The 20,557-nt window shown below is 40.0% G+C and overlaps 1 protein-coding gene across 1 annotated transcript in view; it reads right to left on the bottom strand.

Moving 5' to 3' along the window:
* Positions 1 to 386: 386 nt before the first annotated feature.
* Positions 387 to 20,557, bottom strand: part of KIT (KIT proto-oncogene, receptor tyrosine kinase) — a 57,829-nt gene continuing 37,658 nt past the window's right edge. Inside the window, exons 8-21 of the mRNA XM_065837214.2 lie at positions 18,586 to 18,700; positions 16,854 to 17,047; positions 15,627 to 15,733; positions 15,408 to 15,534; positions 15,046 to 15,150; positions 14,853 to 14,963; positions 13,056 to 13,206; positions 11,201 to 11,289; positions 10,733 to 10,860; positions 7,589 to 7,711; positions 4,773 to 4,884; positions 4,576 to 4,675; positions 3,804 to 3,909; positions 387 to 2,660 (exon numbers count right to left, since the gene is read on the bottom strand). Of these exons, the coding sequence (XP_065693286.2) occupies positions 2,535 to 2,660; positions 3,804 to 3,909; positions 4,576 to 4,675; positions 4,773 to 4,884; positions 7,589 to 7,711; positions 10,733 to 10,860; positions 11,201 to 11,289; positions 13,056 to 13,206; positions 14,853 to 14,963; positions 15,046 to 15,150; positions 15,408 to 15,534; positions 15,627 to 15,733; positions 16,854 to 17,047; positions 18,586 to 18,700 (1,694 nt within the window). The 3' untranslated portion in view covers positions 387 to 2,534. The remainder of the gene's footprint in view (positions 2,661 to 3,803; positions 3,910 to 4,575; positions 4,676 to 4,772; positions 4,885 to 7,588; positions 7,712 to 10,732; positions 10,861 to 11,200; positions 11,290 to 13,055; positions 13,207 to 14,852; positions 14,964 to 15,045; positions 15,151 to 15,407; positions 15,535 to 15,626; positions 15,734 to 16,853; positions 17,048 to 18,585; positions 18,701 to 20,557) is intronic.

Raw genomic sequence — 20,557 nt, 5'->3', positions numbered from 1 at the left:
GGAATACTCAGCATCACTGCAACCTCTGAGTGGCTCCAGCTGCCTCTGCAATCATGCCCTTGATAACACTGAGAGATTTTTGTTCAGTTTTAAATAATACTATTCATGACATATAGGCAGCACCAACAGTCTACAGGATCAATCTTATACTTGCAATTTTTTCCAGAATAAAGCTGCATCCAAGTCTCCAAGTATTTCTCCCATATATTCACAGGTAAAGAACTTGCATAACAAACAAACGTTAAGGTTTTCTGGCACACACTTGCAAAAATGCTGCAGAATGCCAAACTTGACCTCTATGTGGCCAGACACTGAGACTTTGCTTCAACCTAAGAATTTATTAAGACTTACATGAAAATATTCCATCTTAACATAGTACACATCGGTAGCATTTGAATACATATTTACAGATTTATTTGAACTTTTCTGGACTGCAATTCTACAACTGAGCAACATATCCATAAGTGTTTCATAAACTTTCAAACACATATTTATACATATAGTTTTTGCATATATATATATAAAAATATTTTTGAGACTCAAGGACTGAGAATAGTCAAAAGGACATTATTGCTACATTTCCATATTTACAAAAACAATGCATAAACGCATTCAAAACACTAAGCCATTGCAAAATAAGTTTCAAAATTCCCCAAATTATAAAAATATAAATTTCAAGAAGGAAAAAACCCAAACCTCTTTCCGCTAAGTGTCCGTAAAGTACCGAGACATCTATAATCATAACAACTAGTTTGTCTACAGTTGCTCTGAAAGCCAACACAAAAGAGCTTTTATAGCATTAAACTGAAAATGCTCTACAAGTATGCATAAGAGTGCCTCCAAACAACTGGCTAACTTTGGAAAGGTGCAACAGCTTAAGTAAGTTAAGTGCAAATGGCTAATTTTTGACTTAACTCTGAAAGACAGATTCCTGTAACGGTAACCAAATGCACAGTCATAGAAGGAGCATGGTATTCATCATAACCCAAAATATACTACCAGTGTCTGTATTTACAATTACCTTGCATTTGGGCAGTTACTTACACACTTAAATTGCCTGTAAACTCAACCAAAATCCTTGTAAAGTATATGTTACAGAGTGCTTAAGTGCATCGTAAATAAATAGGTAGTTAACTAGTACTCTGCCTCTGATAAATGCTTCTTTCAATGCCCTTAGCAACTTCTAGGGGACAGAAACAAAGGGAGAAAAGAACTAGCAGTGTTTCCAATGGGAAGAAACTGGATTGGAAGATACGTGAGCAAGACCCTGGGCTCAACAGATACTGAGCCCAAAGCCTCATGTCTGTCAGACAAGACTCAAGGAATTCTTTCTTTTATCCCATTCATAGATTCAGGACTTCCCAGTGAGGCTCTTCTTTATGACCTCTGGACTGTTATGGAATGGTGAAATGACTCAGGGCAGGAGAAAACAGCCCTTTCCAGTTAGCACTATCCAAGCCTGCCTGTGGGAAAGATTCACCTGCACAGGACAAGATAAAGAGAGGGCCCCCAGGAGAGAATTTTTTGCCTCTGCTCTTGCTTAGATAAGATGACTCGTTAAACGGCCTCTCCTCCAGACACACAGTTTATTGGAAGCAGCCCTCCTCCTCTATTTTGACCAACTTGGCAAGGCCCACCTATCTTTGGTGAACACTTTCAGGCATAACTATGAGCAAAACAAACACTGAAGACCTCAGGTTCCCCAGGCAGGGGTCACGGGAGCAGTTCAGCTTCCCTGGTGGGGTGAGACCCAGCAATGTGCAGCTCTGTCCCTGGTGGGGAACGGGCCAGTGGGCAGTAGCGTGTATACCCACAGAAACCTCGTGACTGGTCTGCAAGGCTGATAGCACAGGTGGGAAATAACGATGAAGATTCATGCTCTTCTCCTCTCTGCTGGGTCAAACCCCAGAGCTCCCAAGAATGTTTGCTGCTGTGCAGACCAACTCTGGAAGGGTCTCAGTCCCCTCACCTCTCTTGCCCAGGTACACCCAGCACCCTTCCTGGTCTCCAGTCTACAATGCCTGCCTGGGAAAGCTTCTCAGGCTTGGCAGGAGATAGAAAGGGGTTTACAAAATCTATTGTCTTCATATTAATTTATTTCTTAAATTCAGCAAAACAAGATCAACTAGAAAATGACTGTACGTTTTCCAAGCACAGATCCAGAGAAGAATCACTGCAGATTTGGTTTGATCTGTAGTCATCTCACTCCACACCCTGGCTCAGGATATTTTTGTTGGTTGTTTTGTGTTGTTTTTTTTTTTTTCCTTCCGATCTGGCTCTCTACTGCAAATACACACAATACAGCAAAATATATACAGCTTCAGTTAACATTGCAATGATGCCTGTAACCGTGCTCAGCAGATTAAGTTTATGTGTAACAGTGTGTGGTAAAGGACAGCATTACAACAACATTTCAGCTACACAGTGGTAGTAGTGAATAAAAGTAAGAGAAATTATTGAAGTCGTCCCTCTCTCACCCCCTGCACAATACAAACAGCTAGCGACATCTGGGGTCCTCTTCTTCCAGATACCACTCAAACATCTTCACGTACCAGGAGAGGCTGAGTAGATGAAGCACTGCTACCCACCGAGTTAATCCTCACTGAGTGATCTGGAGCGTTTCTTTGACTGGAAGGTGGAGTTGAAAAGTTCGCATAAACCTGCAGAAGCCAAAGACCGGCATCAAAGCTGTGCAGACCGCTCCCTGCACACCTAGTCGGAGAGCTCTCCTTTCCCAGCCTTTTCCCACTGGGTCCTACACACCAGCATGGCACAGACCAGCTCAGGTGCTTCTTTGCAAATCTAAAGACATTCAAAGGGTCTTGGGCTTAACTCCTCTTTTTAAAAAACAGTCAAGGATCTCAAACTCAGTTATTAAGAACACCGCAGCTTCCAACTACACACCCAATTTCAACTGAGCTTGAAAAACCACAGCTCAGATTATTAACAAACTCCCCCAGAAACCTCACTAATATTTCCTTTGCATTCTTGCTTTTGTTTTAGTAATGCCTGCACCTGTCAAAATACACTACAGGATGCAATCAAATGCCAGCAGCTTTTAGTTTGCTTTCTTCTCAAACCGCCAGGAAGCCATCTACTCAGTGCCCAAACAAGGCATCCAGAAGGTAAAAGGAAGCTTTATTTTTAAACCAGGTTTTAAACTTTTTTAAACCCCAATAGCACACTATGTTATTGCAGGAGAAAATCCAAGTCTGTGATGTGCCTCCACTTTTTCTTTGGACTGTTTTGTCCAGTTACTCTTTGAGAAAAAGCTTTGGTCAAAAGAGCAGTGAATATCGTTTGCCATGACATATCTCCAAAGTTATATAAATATTGCTAGGGAAAGCAAGTGAGAAGAGGCAGAAGGGCACCGAAAGCTCAACCCCTTCATCCAGAAAGCTCTTCTAATAAAAGCTAAATATACTTCATTTCTCAGCTTTTTCCTATTAGAATAGAATTTCTCATAGTTTAAGATAAGATTAATTTATACGGTACCACTGCATTTTATAACAACAAAATTGTTGTGCTAGGTCTATTTTGAGTGAGAAACATCAACCATCCAGAGTCTTCTCCAGCTGGTACCTGTTTCAGTCATGGGCTTAGACAGTTACTGTCTAATGGCACAACAAAGCAGAAGCAGGTAGCCCAGGCATCCTTCCTACCACCCAAACTTACAATGCAAAGCTACATAATTAATAATGGAAAATTAATGAAGGTCCCAGGCTCTTTGCTCCATATAGCTCTAGTCTAACATCTTGCTTGAAACTGCTTTGACTCCAAAAATATGATGACCCATAACTTACCCGGGGGGCATTATCAGAAAGCTGCTGCTCTATCAGCTGTACGATTTGTTTAAATGTGGGTCTCTGTAAAGGATCAGCATCCCAGCAACTCTTCATTATGTCATACCTGCAAAGATACTGAAATTAACTACTGCTGAAGAGGAACTCCTGAGAATTCTCATCTCACTTCCATTATTATTTCACAGAAAACTGTGACCCAGTCTCACAGTTTATCTTCTTTAAATGACTTTTAAGAATAGAAATAGTGCTGGTAACACCGGTGCTTGTGACGATAAAGGACTCAATACTAATGGGAGTCTCCGGGGGCAGTTTTCCTTGACAGCTTGCTAAGTGTTGATCCATTTACAAAATAGGGAATTAGGGATGGCTCATAAAGAAGCTCAGTAGCTGGTCCTCCTGCTGTCAGGAAGTACAGCACAAATGCAGGTGCTGTAGAGGCTCGTGATAAATCTCACTGACTGCTTGACCTGAATTAAAAATGTTTAATTACATTCTGTGACCTGTCAATAATTTATTGACACAGAGCAGATGTCATGACAAAGTAATAAGATGGCACACGGCATGAGTGCATTTCATTGCTTGTAACAACACAGGCATGTATTCTGCTAGTTAGATTAACATGAATTACTTGAAAAGTGAAAAGAACTTGAAAAAAAAAAAAACAAAAAAGACAATAGGGCAGTGCAATGAGCCTTAACACAATAATGGAAGCTTCTCTTCCTTTGTATCATTGCTGATGTTTGGTGATTAGCGGTGCTGGGTGCTCGCTTACATTTCAGGTGGTGCACACTCAGGGCTGAACATTCTGTATCCCTCCTTGATCATTTTATAGAACTTGGAGTCCACAGGCATCCCTGGATATGGGCTGCTTCCTGTTGAGAGAGCACAGGAACAATGTGATTTCTGCATTTGTGGTAAAACCAAGGTGAAACAGAAATCACCTGAAGTACAGGTCTTGAAGGAGCTTACCTAAAGAAAAGAGCTCCCAAAGCAATATCCCGTAAGACCAGACATCACTCTCAAAGGTATAGACACAATTGAAAATACTTTCAGGTGCCATCCACTTCACAGGAAGACGAGCCTTTCCAGAGAAAAGGGAATAAATTAAGACAATGGACATAGGGCACACAAAATTTACAAGATAACATTTACAAGATAAAATTAACCTTTTCTACATCTTACATGCTTCAAATACTTGTTATATCAAGAAATACAAGTATCCAACCAAAAATGGAAATCTCAGCATTTTAGAGTCTTCAAGTGCTGTGTGGTTATTGATCTATCTTTTAGTGAGTCTGCCAAACTCGTGCAGTTCCTTGCACTCTTATTTTCTGTATACTGTGTGATTTCTTCTGTCTTACTTATAAGGGACTGCAAGAATCCAGAGCAAATAATATATAAAATCATGGCATGGTCTCTTATGCAAACATGCAAGTCTTATTCCATGGACTGGCTACCATAGGAACACAGATGTGATTCATGTAGTCAAGATGCTTTAAGGCTTTAATCACCAGTTAAGACATCTGCTTTAGCTCCTCAGTGTACCAGGGGAAAAAAAAAAAAAAAGAAGAAAATTTACACAAAAGAAATATATGTTGACATGTTTCATAAGTTTGTGTGGCATGCTAACTAACAGAAAGCCTTTGGATTTGCTTCCGCCTTCCTCTCCCTGCTTTGCCCTTTCCTTGTCTGACTATAGGAGCTAGTCAGAATTCTGTCCTTTGCATTTGTCCTGCTGTGGGAGAAACCAGATCTCTTCCTTTTAAGAGGTCTTGCAATGATGGGTCCAAAGATATATTTCAACCAAGAAAAGCCTTGATGTCTTGTAAGGAAAGAAGAAGAAATAGAAAAGGAGGTAAATGGAAAGGAAAAGATTTAAATGAGGGGGAGGAAAGGCAGCACTTGCCATGGGCTGGCTCACCAGAGAGACAACCCAAGTTGTTTATTTCCTGAATATCACAGACAGTAAACTCTCTTCTTGGCTGAGCCCCCAGCTGCTGTCAGCAGTGCTGCCTCCCAGCAGCGTCCACAGCCAGTGATGCCCCAGAGCTCCTCATCTCCTTTAAGATCAGGCCAGATGCAACCAGACGCCTCCTGCAGCCACTGCTTCCTCTCTCCCCAGGCAGCTGCAGCCTATCCTCCTCTGACCCTTCCAGGCTACATAAAATCCTGTTCTTGGGCAACTCAGGAAACTTAAAGGGTAGCCTAGACATGTAAAACATAATTACTTATTGCCCACTTCCCTTCACAGAATCACAGAATGCAATTCCCTTCTAAGCTGCTGGCCTTCACTTCCCACTCCCAGGAGCCTTGACTGATCAAGCAGCTCCTGACCTGACCCTGAAAGCAGCTTTCTTACACTAAATGCCACTCAATATTTTGCCAGGACAGCCATTCCTGAATAATTTCTGCTCCTCTTGCTCCCTAACCTCAACTTCTAGGCACTCAGTGGCTGGTACCAACATTGTTTTGAAGACAACAAATAAACCCATCTCTCCTGTAGCCTAAAATAGGGATGCTGTAGGTATCTGGGACACCAGGGACCACTGTGTGACAGCAAAGCAGCAGAGATATCTCAGATACCTGAGGTGCCATGGACCGACAGGTTAACTGAGCATGGCAAACCACTGTGGTGAGAGATGCTCAGGTGTTGGATTGCCTGGATGGGCAACCTTCAGTTTGTGTGTTGTCATGTCCCTCACTAATGACCAGCCGCTGGAGCACCCAGTGGGGCTGGGGAAAAGGGCTGCCTTGGCCAACCTGGATCTTCTCTCCTTTGAAAAATGGTACCAGTGAAAACCTGCATACTCAGAAGGCAGCGGATGGCTGCATATATCTGATGCAGACTTACAACATTAATCCAGGCACTGCAAATCAGTTTGAGAAGCAAAATACCTACGCTTCATAACACATCTCTCAAACTTAATCACAGACTCAATTTTCTTTTGTAGTAAGGCTCCTTTTACTGCACTAGCACTTTCAAGGGCACTTCAAGTACTGCCAAGGTAATCTGCATCACTTCAAAGTGTTATTGTACCTCTGGAGATGCCTAGTACACACCAGTGTACTCTTCTACATGGGAGGTTTTAAACTTTCTCATCGAAATATACTGTCTTGTTCCAGCCTTGTCACAGGGTTTTAATTACAGATGCAAGTCAAAGTTGTATGTTACACACATGAAGTTAAAATCTGTATATGTCATCAGATAAAACCAAGGCTTTTTTGGCTTCCATTATGCCATAATCAATAAATTCACACTTCAGAATTCAGTTTCTTTTGTCTGAGTGATGCTTTATAGCAAAGAACCGGATGCAAAGCTCTGATTATTTAGATATTTTAAAAATAAACTATTTCAGTAATGGACAAATATAGCAATGCCCAAAGAAAAAGTTTCAAAATAATTATATTTAGGATTGGGCTACCAGAATATTCCAATGGCAAAACTTGCAATCACTCACAGAGCTGTAGCTTTTAGTATATTCAGATATAACAGAAAGACTGGGTGTTACACTGGTACAGCAAAACAATTTCCTCCAGTACAACATACATTTAGACACCAGCACTTTTTTTGCAGTATAACAACATGTATATACCAAAGGTTTTGTCAGCACACGCATCTATGTCAGGAATTGCCTCTCCTAACATTCCTGACCAGTATTGATATGCAGTATATCAGAACTGGGAAATCTAGAGATTTCCACTTAAGAAAGACTTGACTTTGCAAGTCAAGACAAGAAGAAGTCCTGTAACTCAAAACAGGTGGATAAAGTATCATATATACTTACGTTTCCTTTGACCACATAATTTGAGTCATTCCTTATATCTCTTGCCAGGCCAAAGTCACAGATTTTTGTTATTCGACCATGAGTTAGAAGAATATTTCTTGCAGCCAGATCTCTATGAATGCACTAAATAACAAACAAACAAAGCTATTTTGTAATATCCTTAACAGGCTGTTGCTTGGTTACATGTTTACTTAGCTATATAACTTAGTGCATTATGCATTTTATGGCAAGCTGAAAGTCATAATGAAGCCATGTGTTAATGAGCTTACTCAGATGATTAAACATTCCAGTGTAGTATCTCTACTCTCGTGACATTGATCCACATGGTTAAGGTTGTCTTTGCATTTATTTTATAAAAGACCACTTGCAGTCACATTGAATTTGAATTTCATGTTTGAAGCTGAAGTTCAATGTACTTTTTATCTGACTTTTTATCAAAAAAATCACTGGCTTGTTTCCTAGCACAGGAAAAATAAGGGGGAAATGTGGTTTGTTTCTAAAATAATTCCAGTCTTCTATTAAATAACTATTGTGGTTAAGGAAAAAGTATTGAAAAGCTGAAAATAGGGAAAATTATGGTTAAACTTCAAAGCACACAAGTCTGGAAATCAAATCCCATTTCAGAAATACTCCTCTGGAAGACCTGAGTTATTAACTACCTAGGAGAGCTTTATAAGCAGACCTAAGGATTTGACAATACTGTGAATTTTCACATGCTAGTATCTTTCAATGAACAGTCACATGTTCAGTGACCCAGCCAGCTTATATCCCAGTTTTCAATGGAGAAGTGTGCACATGTCTGTAACTGCAGCTACAGATAAGTTTCCCAGCAGTCACTTTTCTCTGCATGCAACTGTTGAGCTCATGTGCCTTTGTTACAGAACAGAGGTAGTTTTCTAACAAAATAATATATTTTCCATCTGGAAAGGGGAGTGTTAAGCTCCTGCTTTACTGATAGTATGCAGTATGCAGGGCACAGCTGCCTAAAAATATCTGAAGGTGGTTCAATTTTTCCCTTTTTCCTCAAAATACCAAACTTCAGGAATTTCCTAAAAACTACTTAAAATATCAAGAGTTACACAAACCAAACTCAGAAAATGGCTGCAGGTTGCATAAGCAACTTAATCTCTGTCCCTTCTGCATGCTTACATCAGGAACTCTTTTTAACGACAATTACTGTCTCAGGGGACTCTCATTCACATCCCAGTCCAACATATTCTTCAGTTTGCCTATGTAAAGCTGAGAGTGTAACTGCACTGAAGCAGTAAGAGAACGGCCAAGCATCCAGCATGTCTTTGCCTTGCTCCTTCAGAAGCAGTACAGTTTGCAGTGAATTACAGACTTTGTCCATTGGAGGAAGCCCTGTCTTGTGATTGAGGCACCACATGCTTAATACGGGAATTATCCCCCCAGGGGAGGCTCCTATCCCAACTCCTGCATAGAGGCACTTTTATGCCTCTGAGCCTTGACACAGAAGTTGCAGAAGAGCAGCTGGGTCTTCTGCACTGCTGGTATGTGTGGAGAAGCATCTTATCTATCAGCCCACACTACTCGCATTTACTAGCTAGACTTAAGAGTGTGTATGTACACTATGACCAAAGAGGACCAAGCACAGTTATGTGTTAGCGTAGTACAACATAATTCTGTGATAAAGCTGCCAATTTTGCACTTGCTAAAGCGATACTGAACATTACTTCCCAACGTCATGGTGAGAGGGTGTTACATTCCCTATTGCCTTTGCTACTCAATGCCGTGGTGTCTGTATCAATGGAAAGACTATAAAGAAAACAGTCACGAGGAATGATGCTTAGAGAATCCTAGTGCTGTTCTACAGGAAAACAAGAAGAAATAAAGAATATGTGTGCAAAGCACTGGATGTCCGCAAGAGTCCAGTGAAAATCATTAAAATCTGTAATATAATGTGTTTGCCTGTCAGGCTTATTTTGAAGTTGACAGATGAAAAATAAACTAAAGGGTTTGGAAGGAGGAACAGCAGGGTAAAAAAAACAAGTGCAAGAGCAAATATTACCACGGACTTCCTTTGGAGCAGAATTAGAGACACATTTCCCACTACTAACACAGGATCTCAGGATTACTTTATTTTCCTTAAAATTGTGTAAGTTTGGTTTTGGGTTTTATCCAAGGTGCACCTGTATTATCCTGTGTCTACGTTAGTTACAATGTTTACATGTTAAATCACATTTTTCCAATAAAAATGTAAGAACATCCATTGCAAGATTATAATTATGCTGTGCTTAAGACTTCTGTTCCATACACATCCCTTTCAGTTATGCAGTACCTCTCCTATGAAACCCAGAGAACTGTCTGTTATGCTCAGGGTAGCCAACAAATATAATTTGTGGGTCTCTAGGCTGATTTTATCTTTTCAGAAAAAACAGGATATATCCTGTACATTAAGCCATAATGATAATAAAGCATGCAATGTGACAGCTCCCCTGTCTAAGGCAATATTCTGTATGAGAGAAGTAGCAAGTGCAGCGTTGTTTAAAACTCATGCAAATATATAGCTTTTCAGCTGTCTTCATAGTGTTCTTCAGTTTGTAAACTCTCCAGCAGCGCCACAGAGAATAAATCTTAGACTCTCCAGATTTAGTTGTGTTTGTAGGTATCCACATGTTTGGCTTCTGCTCCTTTTATGAATTCCACTTAATTGCTATATGCCAGAGAAGCCTGAAGAAATAACTCCTCAGGGTTCCTATGGGTTTCAGTGCCTTTCAAGCCATTAGGAGCTCTCATGAAACTACTTGGATGCTCCAAGAAACAAAAGAAGGGCTGAAGATCAAACCTGTAAGAGGCACCACCCAAGAGAGGCAGCTGTACCTGCCATCTCCCAACACATGACATCATTCATTAGTGGAGCCTTGGGGCACCACAAACATACTTCGCTGCAGTCCCTCTGTCTCTTCTCTTGACATTTCTGTGACTAGTTTCTGTACAGTACAGAACTCCAACACTAGCCAATGCTTCAGATCCAAGAAGGAGCATAAGAGTTTGCAGTGCTTGTTGAAAAGAACACAAAAATATTCATCATTTAAACATGTGGATCACATAAAAACACTGAAAGTGATGCTAAAGGAAATCAGAAGTCTGATTCTTTCCAGCTCTGAAAAATTCTTAACTTACATTTTTGGAGGCAAGGAAGCTCATGCCCTTTGCCACCTGGTAAGAAAAGCTTAGTAGATCTTCAACATCTAGAGCAAGTTCATCATCTTCCAACATAGAGAGGGTAACATCCTGATCGGTATAGGATCCTACACAATATAAACAACAGTTTTAAAGTGGAGAAAGTGTATTCATTTAGAAACAGAATTGTCTTAAACAGAACAGTGATCTGAATAAGTACCAGACTGGAGTCACATAAAAAGCTCATTGCCAAAAAGCAAAAATTAATCCTGATACTCCACTTAAGTGCAGTGAAATACAAGACACCTTAATTTAGCATACTGTTCTTTGTCTAGCCTTCTCGTATCAACTAATGAGTTTTAATTGTCCCCATCCATGAGAAAAAAGTATGATAAAGCTGAAAAAATGCAGGAAACCCCTCTCTCTGCACTCCCATCAGCAAACAGAATTCCTTGTCATTGCACTCACCAGACTTTGCTGGTCGTTTTTTATCAGCTTTTGGTGGGACTGCATATGACACTCCTGGTTTCATGTCCATGTACTCATTGGCAACATCACTGTAGAGACAGCAGATGAAATGAAATATAGTTTAGTGAAAAAGGTCTCAAAAGCCATCCAAAGAAAGAGCCCAAGTTATGCCAGCCTTCTGAATGTAATGCTTTACAAATTATCAGTAGATTGGAAACTTATAGGTGCGTAAAAAAGATGAGGAAAGGCCTGTACAGAAAGAGAAGTTTGTCAGTACAGCTAGTGATACATCGCAAAGTTTGGAGTTTGCTCAGGTGAGCAAACAAAACCTCTATATGTATACTGTTTATACAGACTTCACTCTCTATAAATTAACATCCTGATGTTTCACGGGATCTGCTGATGCTTCCTTCTCCTGCTTAGGCCAACTTCTAACAGAATATTTCAGCAACTCAAGTGGCAAATGAAATGCAGAAGACAAATGGTAAAAAAATGTTAAATTCAGAGATTCTCAAGTTCTAAAGGGGATTTGTATGTATTTCAAAGAATCAGCTGAGGCTTGGGACAGCCATCTGCTACGTTTTTTAAGTTTTCTTATTGCTATATATAATTCAAATGTACAGATTTTCATACTATCTGGTTTATAAATATAAAGTCAGGCACCTTTAGGAATGGTGGATGTACTTTGCTGTTTTTCACTTCATTGCCATTAGAATGCCCACCCTTAGCCTGAAATATCTGTTTAGTTTATGAACAATAAATGCAGCCACAGAGCTAACATGGAAAGTAGCAATGAGATCACCAATAGCTTCAGTCACCACCACAAAGACATCTGACACATTTAGCAGCTGCAACCTTACAGTAAATACTAATATGAGAATTGGGTAAATACTCCATTGTTAAAACCTGCATTCAGAAAATGTGCTCCAGCAGCAAGATTCCTGCACTGAAAAGAGGGCACACCTCCAATGGCAAATCACAGATTAGCGATCATCATCTCAGTGGTCCCAACCTCCCTGGGCGTCACCAGATATCCATATATTGCCAAACAGCTTCACCACTACTACGTCTTGCTGGGACAAAGGACTTTACCACCTCCTAAGGGTCTGCTTTGCTCTTTGGTGTTTGCCAACACAAAGTAATGGGCCCCCTGGGGCAATAAACAGACTAAAAATAAAAACGGGCAGTTATTGTTACAGCCCCTAGGTTTTGGTTATGTTTCTCTCACTTTGCAAAAGAAAGGAGTGAGCAGGACATCTGCTTGGAAATGTACTTGGAAAGAGCTCTGGGCTTGTATCTAAAACAGAGCAGTTAAAAATATACAGATGAAGTAACTGAAAAAGAAGTACAAGAGCAATCTCAGAGTCGTGACATGGGTCGTGTCATCACAAAACCTAGCAAACTATTGGCGGCAGCTTGCCTCTGATACTGTAAGGTGCTGGTGTGCAGCAAGAAGTCATTTCTGAAGGCAGGAACTTAGGAGAGCTCAGAGTATTAACACTCCAACACTGGGGGAATTGTCATTCAAGTAGCTAAATGAGACTGCCAGTGTTTAACAGGAATGATAAACACAAATACGTACATAGACTAGAGCCAACAGGTTGCATGAAATAACTACAGGAAATTTGATAAAGAAGTAAAACAGTGAGTGTATACAATCAATTGTTCTCTGTTAGAATAAACCACTCACTGTACAAATCGTCTCTTTAATTAAATTGTTCTCTTTCACAGCAAAGAACCTTCAAAGCCTGCTGCATGAAAGGATTCTTCACATTTCTTATCCATAATAAACTTTGATATCTCCTCCTTCCCAATCTTCTAAAACCACAAATACATTTCATCAGGTCATACTTACGCCGCGTGCTCTGCCTGATGTACAAGGTTCTCGTAAACTGCTGTTTCTGTGTGTTCTTCATGTTTTGGACAAATAAATGAATCTCGTTTCCGTCTCAGAAAATTTAAAAGATCACCATAGCAGCAATATTCTGTAATGACCAGAGTGGGACCTGTAGATGTACATGGGGTTTAGAAAGCCAGTGAGTATTGTTTTCACAGGAGAAAACCTTATCATAAAGACAGCATTCAGCCAAGCACACAGGCTGGGCTATTAAAAATAACACTGCCTAGCACTGTCTAGACTTGAAAAGTTATAGAAAAGTAACCCAGCATCTTTTCTTTCACAGATCAGCAACTATTGTCCAGCTAAAGCTGTGCTGCTCCCAATTAATTTCCAGCCCCCTCCCACCTCAATAGCATTGCATTGTACAAAAATTAAACAAATCAGTCTTTTTCTCTTTCTTCATGTGATAATGTTTCTGGCCAGACACATCTGTTTGATTTTGCTCACTTCCTGAAGGAAGTTATTTGTTCCAAATGTTAGAGCAATTCAAGCTTCAAACATTAATCCTTTTGATTCACTTCTGTTTACAGTAGAGCTTCACACTCCTTCAGTAATGTTTTGGAAATGATGTAGTGTTATATTCTGCAGTATAATAGGAAAAATCATTCAAACAGAACAGCCTGCTGCGATAGAAAACCACATTGCACAAGGTCTTAGAATATTAAAATGAAATCGGAAAGGAGAATCAAGTCATCTCCAGCATGGATGTTTACAGATCAAATATATGTTTTCTGAGTGAATGATTCCAGCTACAGCCCTTGAATATGTAATTGCGCTGCACATTATTTCAACTGTAAGGTTATTCTGTACCACCGTTCCCTAAGCTCACTCACTAGTTTATTTCATTTTTTTGCAGTTAAAAATTTTAGTTTTTGTAATAGCAAAAGCAGTGTTTGTGGTGGAATTTTCTTACAGACACCACATTTTTTCACCCGAGACAGATATGCACTCAGGCCAGCGAGTCTATTTTGTTGACAGCTTAAACAAAAATGTTTCATCCTATTTTTAAATCATTAAATGTGAAAGTGAGAAATTTATTGCCTCCATCTAAAACTATGAATTTTTACAAGCTCCTTTTTCTTGAGAAATGAAGCGAAAATTCAAAAAGCAAATATTTGTTAAAATGCACATAAATTACAAATAGAGGACTGTATCGCTCTGTATTGACAATTCAGCTGTTTGTAGCTTTTACTACATACAAAAACAAACTTATTAAGTTATATTAAATGTGAAACATTTGGGTTGTGCAATAGTTTATTTGGCAAATTATTTTTCTCAACTTTCTGCTGCTTAGCATTTGTAACTTCAGTGGTGCCTCAACAGATACATTTACAGCTTAAACAGAAGGCTGGAAGACTATACAAAACAGGCTTGCTGACTTCACCCTGGATACCAACAAGGAACCAGTTCACATATTTTTTCTCATTTGTGAGCAAGTGTGGATGAGGAAAAAACTTATGCCATACATTTTGTCGTGTCTCAACAAGAAAGTACACAATGGCTCATATGAAAGAAAATAACACCAACTTTCCTTTTTAGCTACAGCTACAGTGATCTCAACTACTATTATGATGAGTCTAAAATCTAGATTCAGTAATTCACCGGTGATAGTCGTGATGATCTGCAACCTGCCTAAGCAAGAAACGTCTTTAGGATTTCTACACTTAGCAGCACTGGATTCTTCTTCACAAGGTTCCTCCTTCTGGCACTAAAAAGGAACACAAATAATCAATAATCTCTTGATAACCTCACCTCCAATAGTGCAAGCTCCAAGTAGATTCACGATATTAATGTGGTTTCCAAGGTAACTCAGCACTTTAAGCTCTGACATCAAGGCTTCTCTTTCTGTTAAATGGGCACTTGCTGCAAGGCAAAGCACAATGTTCAGTACGTATCAATCAGAAGGAAGTGAGAAAAAATTGTATGGTATATTACAGCAACTTACGTTTCAACATCTTTACTGCTACTGTCATAGCAGCATCAGATTTAAATAGGCCATAAGCAGTGGCTTCAACAACTTTTCCAAAAGCTCCAGCACCAAGGGTTTTACCTAATAAAGCAAAACAAAGTATTCTGTACTGACTTGGAGTACTTCTTCCTGAAGGGTTCAACAATTTATTTTATGATATCAAGGAAGCTATTGTAGATACACCAGCTTGCTTTTTGTCCCAAGGTACATATGAGCAATTACCCCTATTTGCATTATCACACGTCCTTTTGACAAAAATCTTGCTGCGTTTGAGCAAAGTCTCATATGAGACCTGAAGGTTTCATCTTGCAGATTAAGTTAAATAAATCTAAACTAACCAAAACTCAACCGGTTTCTAGGAAATTCCCATTTGTGATCATAAGGAAGTTGTGTTGGGTCTATGTAAACATAGTTGTTTCCATTTATTTCTTCAACAACTTTCCACTGAACTTCGTATTTGGGTTTCTGGAAGGGAAAGAGAATGGCTCTCATTACCAAAACCTACAGAGGCAGCTCAGACATTTTCATAACTCAGGTAGAGAGGCTTCTGATTTTACCTGCAAATATACGTACACCAGGATCATGACTATGATGCACATCAGTCCTGCAGCAACTCCAAACGCGATTAGTAAAGGGGTGAAAAGGGTATGGGTACGGATTTGTTCTGAAAAGAAAAAGAAAAAATTCTGCTTAAATATTGAACAAGAAAGACTGTATTAAAAAGATTCAGGTGAAAAGTTCTTCCTTGTCAATCATGGTTTGGGGTTTTGATTTTCCCAGATGTGCTTCAGGTACATCAGAAGGGGTGACTCCGAATGAGCTGTGGGGGACAGAGTTGGTATGGAAACCATTCAGTTTGTTGCCTCGGGAGTCTCAGCTTCATCAATTCAGGAGGTGTGACACCAAGAAGAATTAATGCATGAGGTTTGCATTTATTTTGAGATAATTTGAATAGAATGAAATAATTTGAGATAATTCTCAGTCAAGTTACATTAAAGAAAGCAGCTTTTTTCTGAAGTCCTAATTTCTTCTCTTTTCCACCCCCCAACTCCAGTATGATCTCTAAAGCACAGCCTTTACAAGTAGAGGTTGTGCCAAGTAGTGAAGAAATATTCCAGTAAAACCCATCTGCCCTAAATCTTGCTTATTTGTTTATATGTTATAGCTGGGTGTAACACAGAAAAAAAAAAAGGCAGCAGAACGTTTGATTTTGCGAAGAAGAGCACAGATTTACAAACACATTTCAAGTCATCTATGTTCTAGAGCTTTTTTTTCCCCTCACAAATACTGCTACAAAACTCATAAGCCCTTTTGCAGTATATTGTTGTTATTTCTTTTATAACAGCAGGGCCCTCAGGCTCCAGTCAAGTTCAGGACTGCATTTTCATGAGATACTGTAAAAACATTTTAAAATGCAATTTTTCCTTGAAAAAAAGATGGCCTAAATAGTAAAAACAGAAAAAGACAAGAAAAGAAACAGAGAGAGAGAAGAAAAGCCAGTGTAATGCTGTAGGTGGTTTGCCCCTGTGCTGCAGAGACAGAAGAAAACCAGCTAACTACTATCCTTCAGATCTGGAGCTGTAATAAAGAAGATACTGGAACACCCACTGAAAAATTAGAGCAATGCTTTGACAGGCAGAACATGCAGTGTAATACGTTATCATACGCTCAGTCACATAAACTTTCTTATGGCAAAGGTAACACACTTAAAATATGAATCCCCTTGCAAAGGGAAGAGCTGAACGGCACCCACGTTTTATGGTCTCATTCGCTCCAGCCATTACCTTTAATAGCAAAGTTGAAGAAAGCAGAGCTCCTGTCCCCATTGCTGGAGGCCTCGCAGCACACGGTGCCGGTGCTCCTGAACATGCTGGCATTAATGGTGCTTTCCACCAGGATTCGTTCAAATGACGGCACCGACGAGTTTGCATAACTGACTTTGACATCCATGGGGGATATTGTTGGTGAATCAAAACACCTGGGAGAAACAATACTGACAGTTATGTGCCATGAAACACTACCTGGAATAGATGACAGGTCCTGCTGTAGAGGCAGACAGCCACTGCCAGACCACCAGATAACTAAATAACACTGATTTACAAAGGAATTCAGGTGAAGATCTTATCCTTGATACTTAGCCCACTCACGATGTCTCATTGTCTTGTAAGTAGTGAGTGAAGTGGATAAAAACATCAAGCCTGACCCAACTGGACACCATGAGGTTTTGGTATTCGCTTTTGGCTAGAGATATCTACTGGTCTGTAAGGCCACTGTGGGCTTTGTACTGTTCAACGTGCATCTCCAGCTTTAGCTTCAAGCAGTTGTGGTCTATAATCTACTCTTGAAAACTTTGCCCAAACACCATTTTACTACAACACAAAAAAATTCTGTGATGTATGTACAACATCATGAAGCTTATATGTAGCCAGAAAACAGCCAGTTCTCTTCGCTCAAGATGCTGAACACATGGTTAAAATTTAGAAAAGTACTATATAAAAAAATGAGGGAAATAACAATTATTTTAGGCATAAAACAAATTATACAGGTGAGACTCATGACTTGCTTGTATGAGATGTACAACCATGGTGGAAGTCAACCAAAACCTTAAAACACACTTCACAGATGCCCACTTCACAGAATCACAGAATGTTAGGGATTGGAAGGGACCTCAAAAGATCATCTAGCCCAATTTCCCCACCAGAGCAGGAACACCTAAATGAGGTTACACAGGAATGTGTCCAGGCAGGTTTTGAATGTCTCCAGAGAAGGAGACTCCACAACCGCCCTGGGCAGCCTGTTCTAGTGTTCTGTTACCCTCACTGTGAAGAAGTTTCTTCTCATATTTAAGTGAACCTCCTGTGTTCCAGTTTGTATCCATTGCCTCTTGTCCTATCATGGGTTGTCACCAAGAAGAGCCTGCCTCCATCTTCGTGACACTCACCCTTTACATATTATAAACATTAATGAGGTCACCCCTCATTTCACAGTGAAACTCTACAACCTTTTTAGAAACACGGTAACTAGACGCAAGGTTTTATTCATAATAACTCTGGACTTGTTTACTTGTTATATGCTTCATGTGAATAGAAATTTAATTACTTTATGTCTTGAAAAATTTTAGCATTACACAATAAAACAAAAGATAACAGCCATATTCACAAGTGATTCTGTGATTGTCATTCTATGAAATTGCATACAGAACGTGTATCATTTGGGGCCAAACTGATAGAAACCTTAGCTAGCCTGCAGCAGAGAGAAAGTTTGACTGTTACTTCTCCGCAGCAGAAAATTATGGCTATTCCCTTATCAAGGATGGAATGCAAAGAGGAATAAAGAAATATACCCCTGCCTTCCCCCTAAACCACTGCAAATAATGCAATGTTGAAAATTATGAAAACAGTGATGCAATGTTTGAACATAACTGTTACGGAGTCATTTTATGTTCTTTATTTTTCATATAAATTGGTTGTGTCACATCTAGAATAACCTTTGGAGACTTTTGTTTACTAAACTCACCTCTGCTCAGTTCCTGGGCAAAAATACCAGTATATGGTAGGGGCTGGGAATCCAGCTGCGACACACTGGAGAATACCATTGCTAAGTATATCCAGAGTGAGAATCTCTGGTTTTGCTGCAACAAACAAAAATGAGAGTCATACATCAGGGGAACATCGAATTTGCATTGCAGTTTGCTCTTCACTTTGGCAGCTTGTGTGTATCATTGTCTGTGGAATTACTGAGGTGAACAGAGCTCTGCATGTTCAAGCGTGTCCGGTTCTGACTTGGTGTCCTGCAAGCACTGACCACCTGTGGAAACATCAGTTCTTAGACTCAATGCTTGGCGCTGGATTTCAGAAGAATCCCTTACCTCCACTGAGTATTTGGTTTGATGATCCTAAACCAGCAAAGCCCAGAGTTTAAACAACCCAGAGAAGTGTGTGCTTGGAACAACAGTGCAGTTCCCATTCCTGCACAGCATGACTTTACCCGCCTGCACAAAGGACAATTTCTTCACAGTTATAAGCGTACTAAATCTGTCAAACCACATCTCCCTTACATCTGCCCTGTGTATTACCATTGCAGCCAGAAAAGGAACTACAGTGCAATGCAACCGGTGCAGACAGAGTCCCCACAGAGGACATACATCCCTCTAAGATACCGCTACCAAAATGCCCTACTGCCTAACTCTCTGAAACACCACACACAGAGGAAGGCAACATTTTGCTGAACATATTAGCTTTCTAAACAATGATTTGTGATTGCTTTGGTAGTTTATAAAGCAGTCTGGCCAGACGATGCCTCCCACTGCGTCCTGCACCGGAGCTGGTCCTGTGCAGAGTTCAGGAGCTGCTGATTTAAGTATGGTAGGAAACCAAAGTAATCTGATGGACTTTACAGTCATTAGTCAAATGTCATTGGCTTCAGCCGAAGGCACCACCAACACAGTTCTGGCAAACACTAGCAAGCTTTTTTTCTCAGAGAAATTTGAATTAGAGGCCTTACTTCCCACAACTACCTTAGTTTCCTTGCAAAATCACCCCCAAAAATGTTAACAGAAAAAAACCAACTGTATTGCAATGAAGCTGCTCACCTGACAGATACAATTTAAGACTCCATTAATGGTTAATACAACCTTACAGAAACGTAAGATGAACTTCTAATACTCTAGAAAGTTGTGAAAATGCATAGACTACAGTGGGAAAACTCCGATTCGTTTCACATAAAATCCATGTCAAAGACTGCATGGTGTTAGATTGAATGAATATTCTACTTGCTGATTAAATTAGAGGCAATAAAGCACACGTATATTCTCAATCACATAGCATCTCCTCATGACTCATGTTACAGGAACCAAATGTTCTTTCATTCCTAAAGCCACATGTTGTGTTTCATGCAAACCACCAAGGACTAAACATTGTTGCAAATGTTGAGGTGGATTTTCAGCATTACTCATTTGGTGAGGAACTTTTTGAGAGTGAAGAGCATCTCATTCATCCATTTCAGTGCTCATGGAATACACGTAATCTACATTTCCAAAACTCCTGTCAAAATGGTTGGATTGTGAAATTTTAAATAGCTAATCTACTACCCATGTGCAAGCAATTTGTTTAGGCATATGCTATGTTCTAGGCAACATTACAACACAATGTATAATTCAAGAAATGAGGTGAAAAGTCAAATATAAGAGGGAAATTAACAATAACGCCTCTCAAAAATTATTGTGCCAGATTTGGGCTGCATCTAACACTTTGAGTGAGGGAAATGAAAATGTCCACAACAGACAGGCTTCTTCCATTGTAACAACCTAGTGCAATACAAGCATGTCCATGTGGACGACTCCTGCAGCAGCAAGAGGGAGATGAGAGGCCAGGCAGCGTTAAGGCCTCCAGCAGCCTGGGCAGAGTGGTGCAGCCCTGGTGCCACAGGACACAGCAGCCTCGGAATGGCTGTGACGTCCCCGGTGAGGCACTTTGATGTGGCAACGGGC

This window comes from Patagioenas fasciata, chromosome 4 (genome assembly GCF_037038585.1).
Source record: "Patagioenas fasciata isolate bPatFas1 chromosome 4, bPatFas1.hap1, whole genome shotgun sequence".
Taxonomy (NCBI): domain Eukaryota; kingdom Metazoa; phylum Chordata; class Aves; order Columbiformes; family Columbidae; genus Patagioenas; species Patagioenas fasciata.
This window is presented reverse-complemented; position numbering and strand designations above follow the sequence as displayed.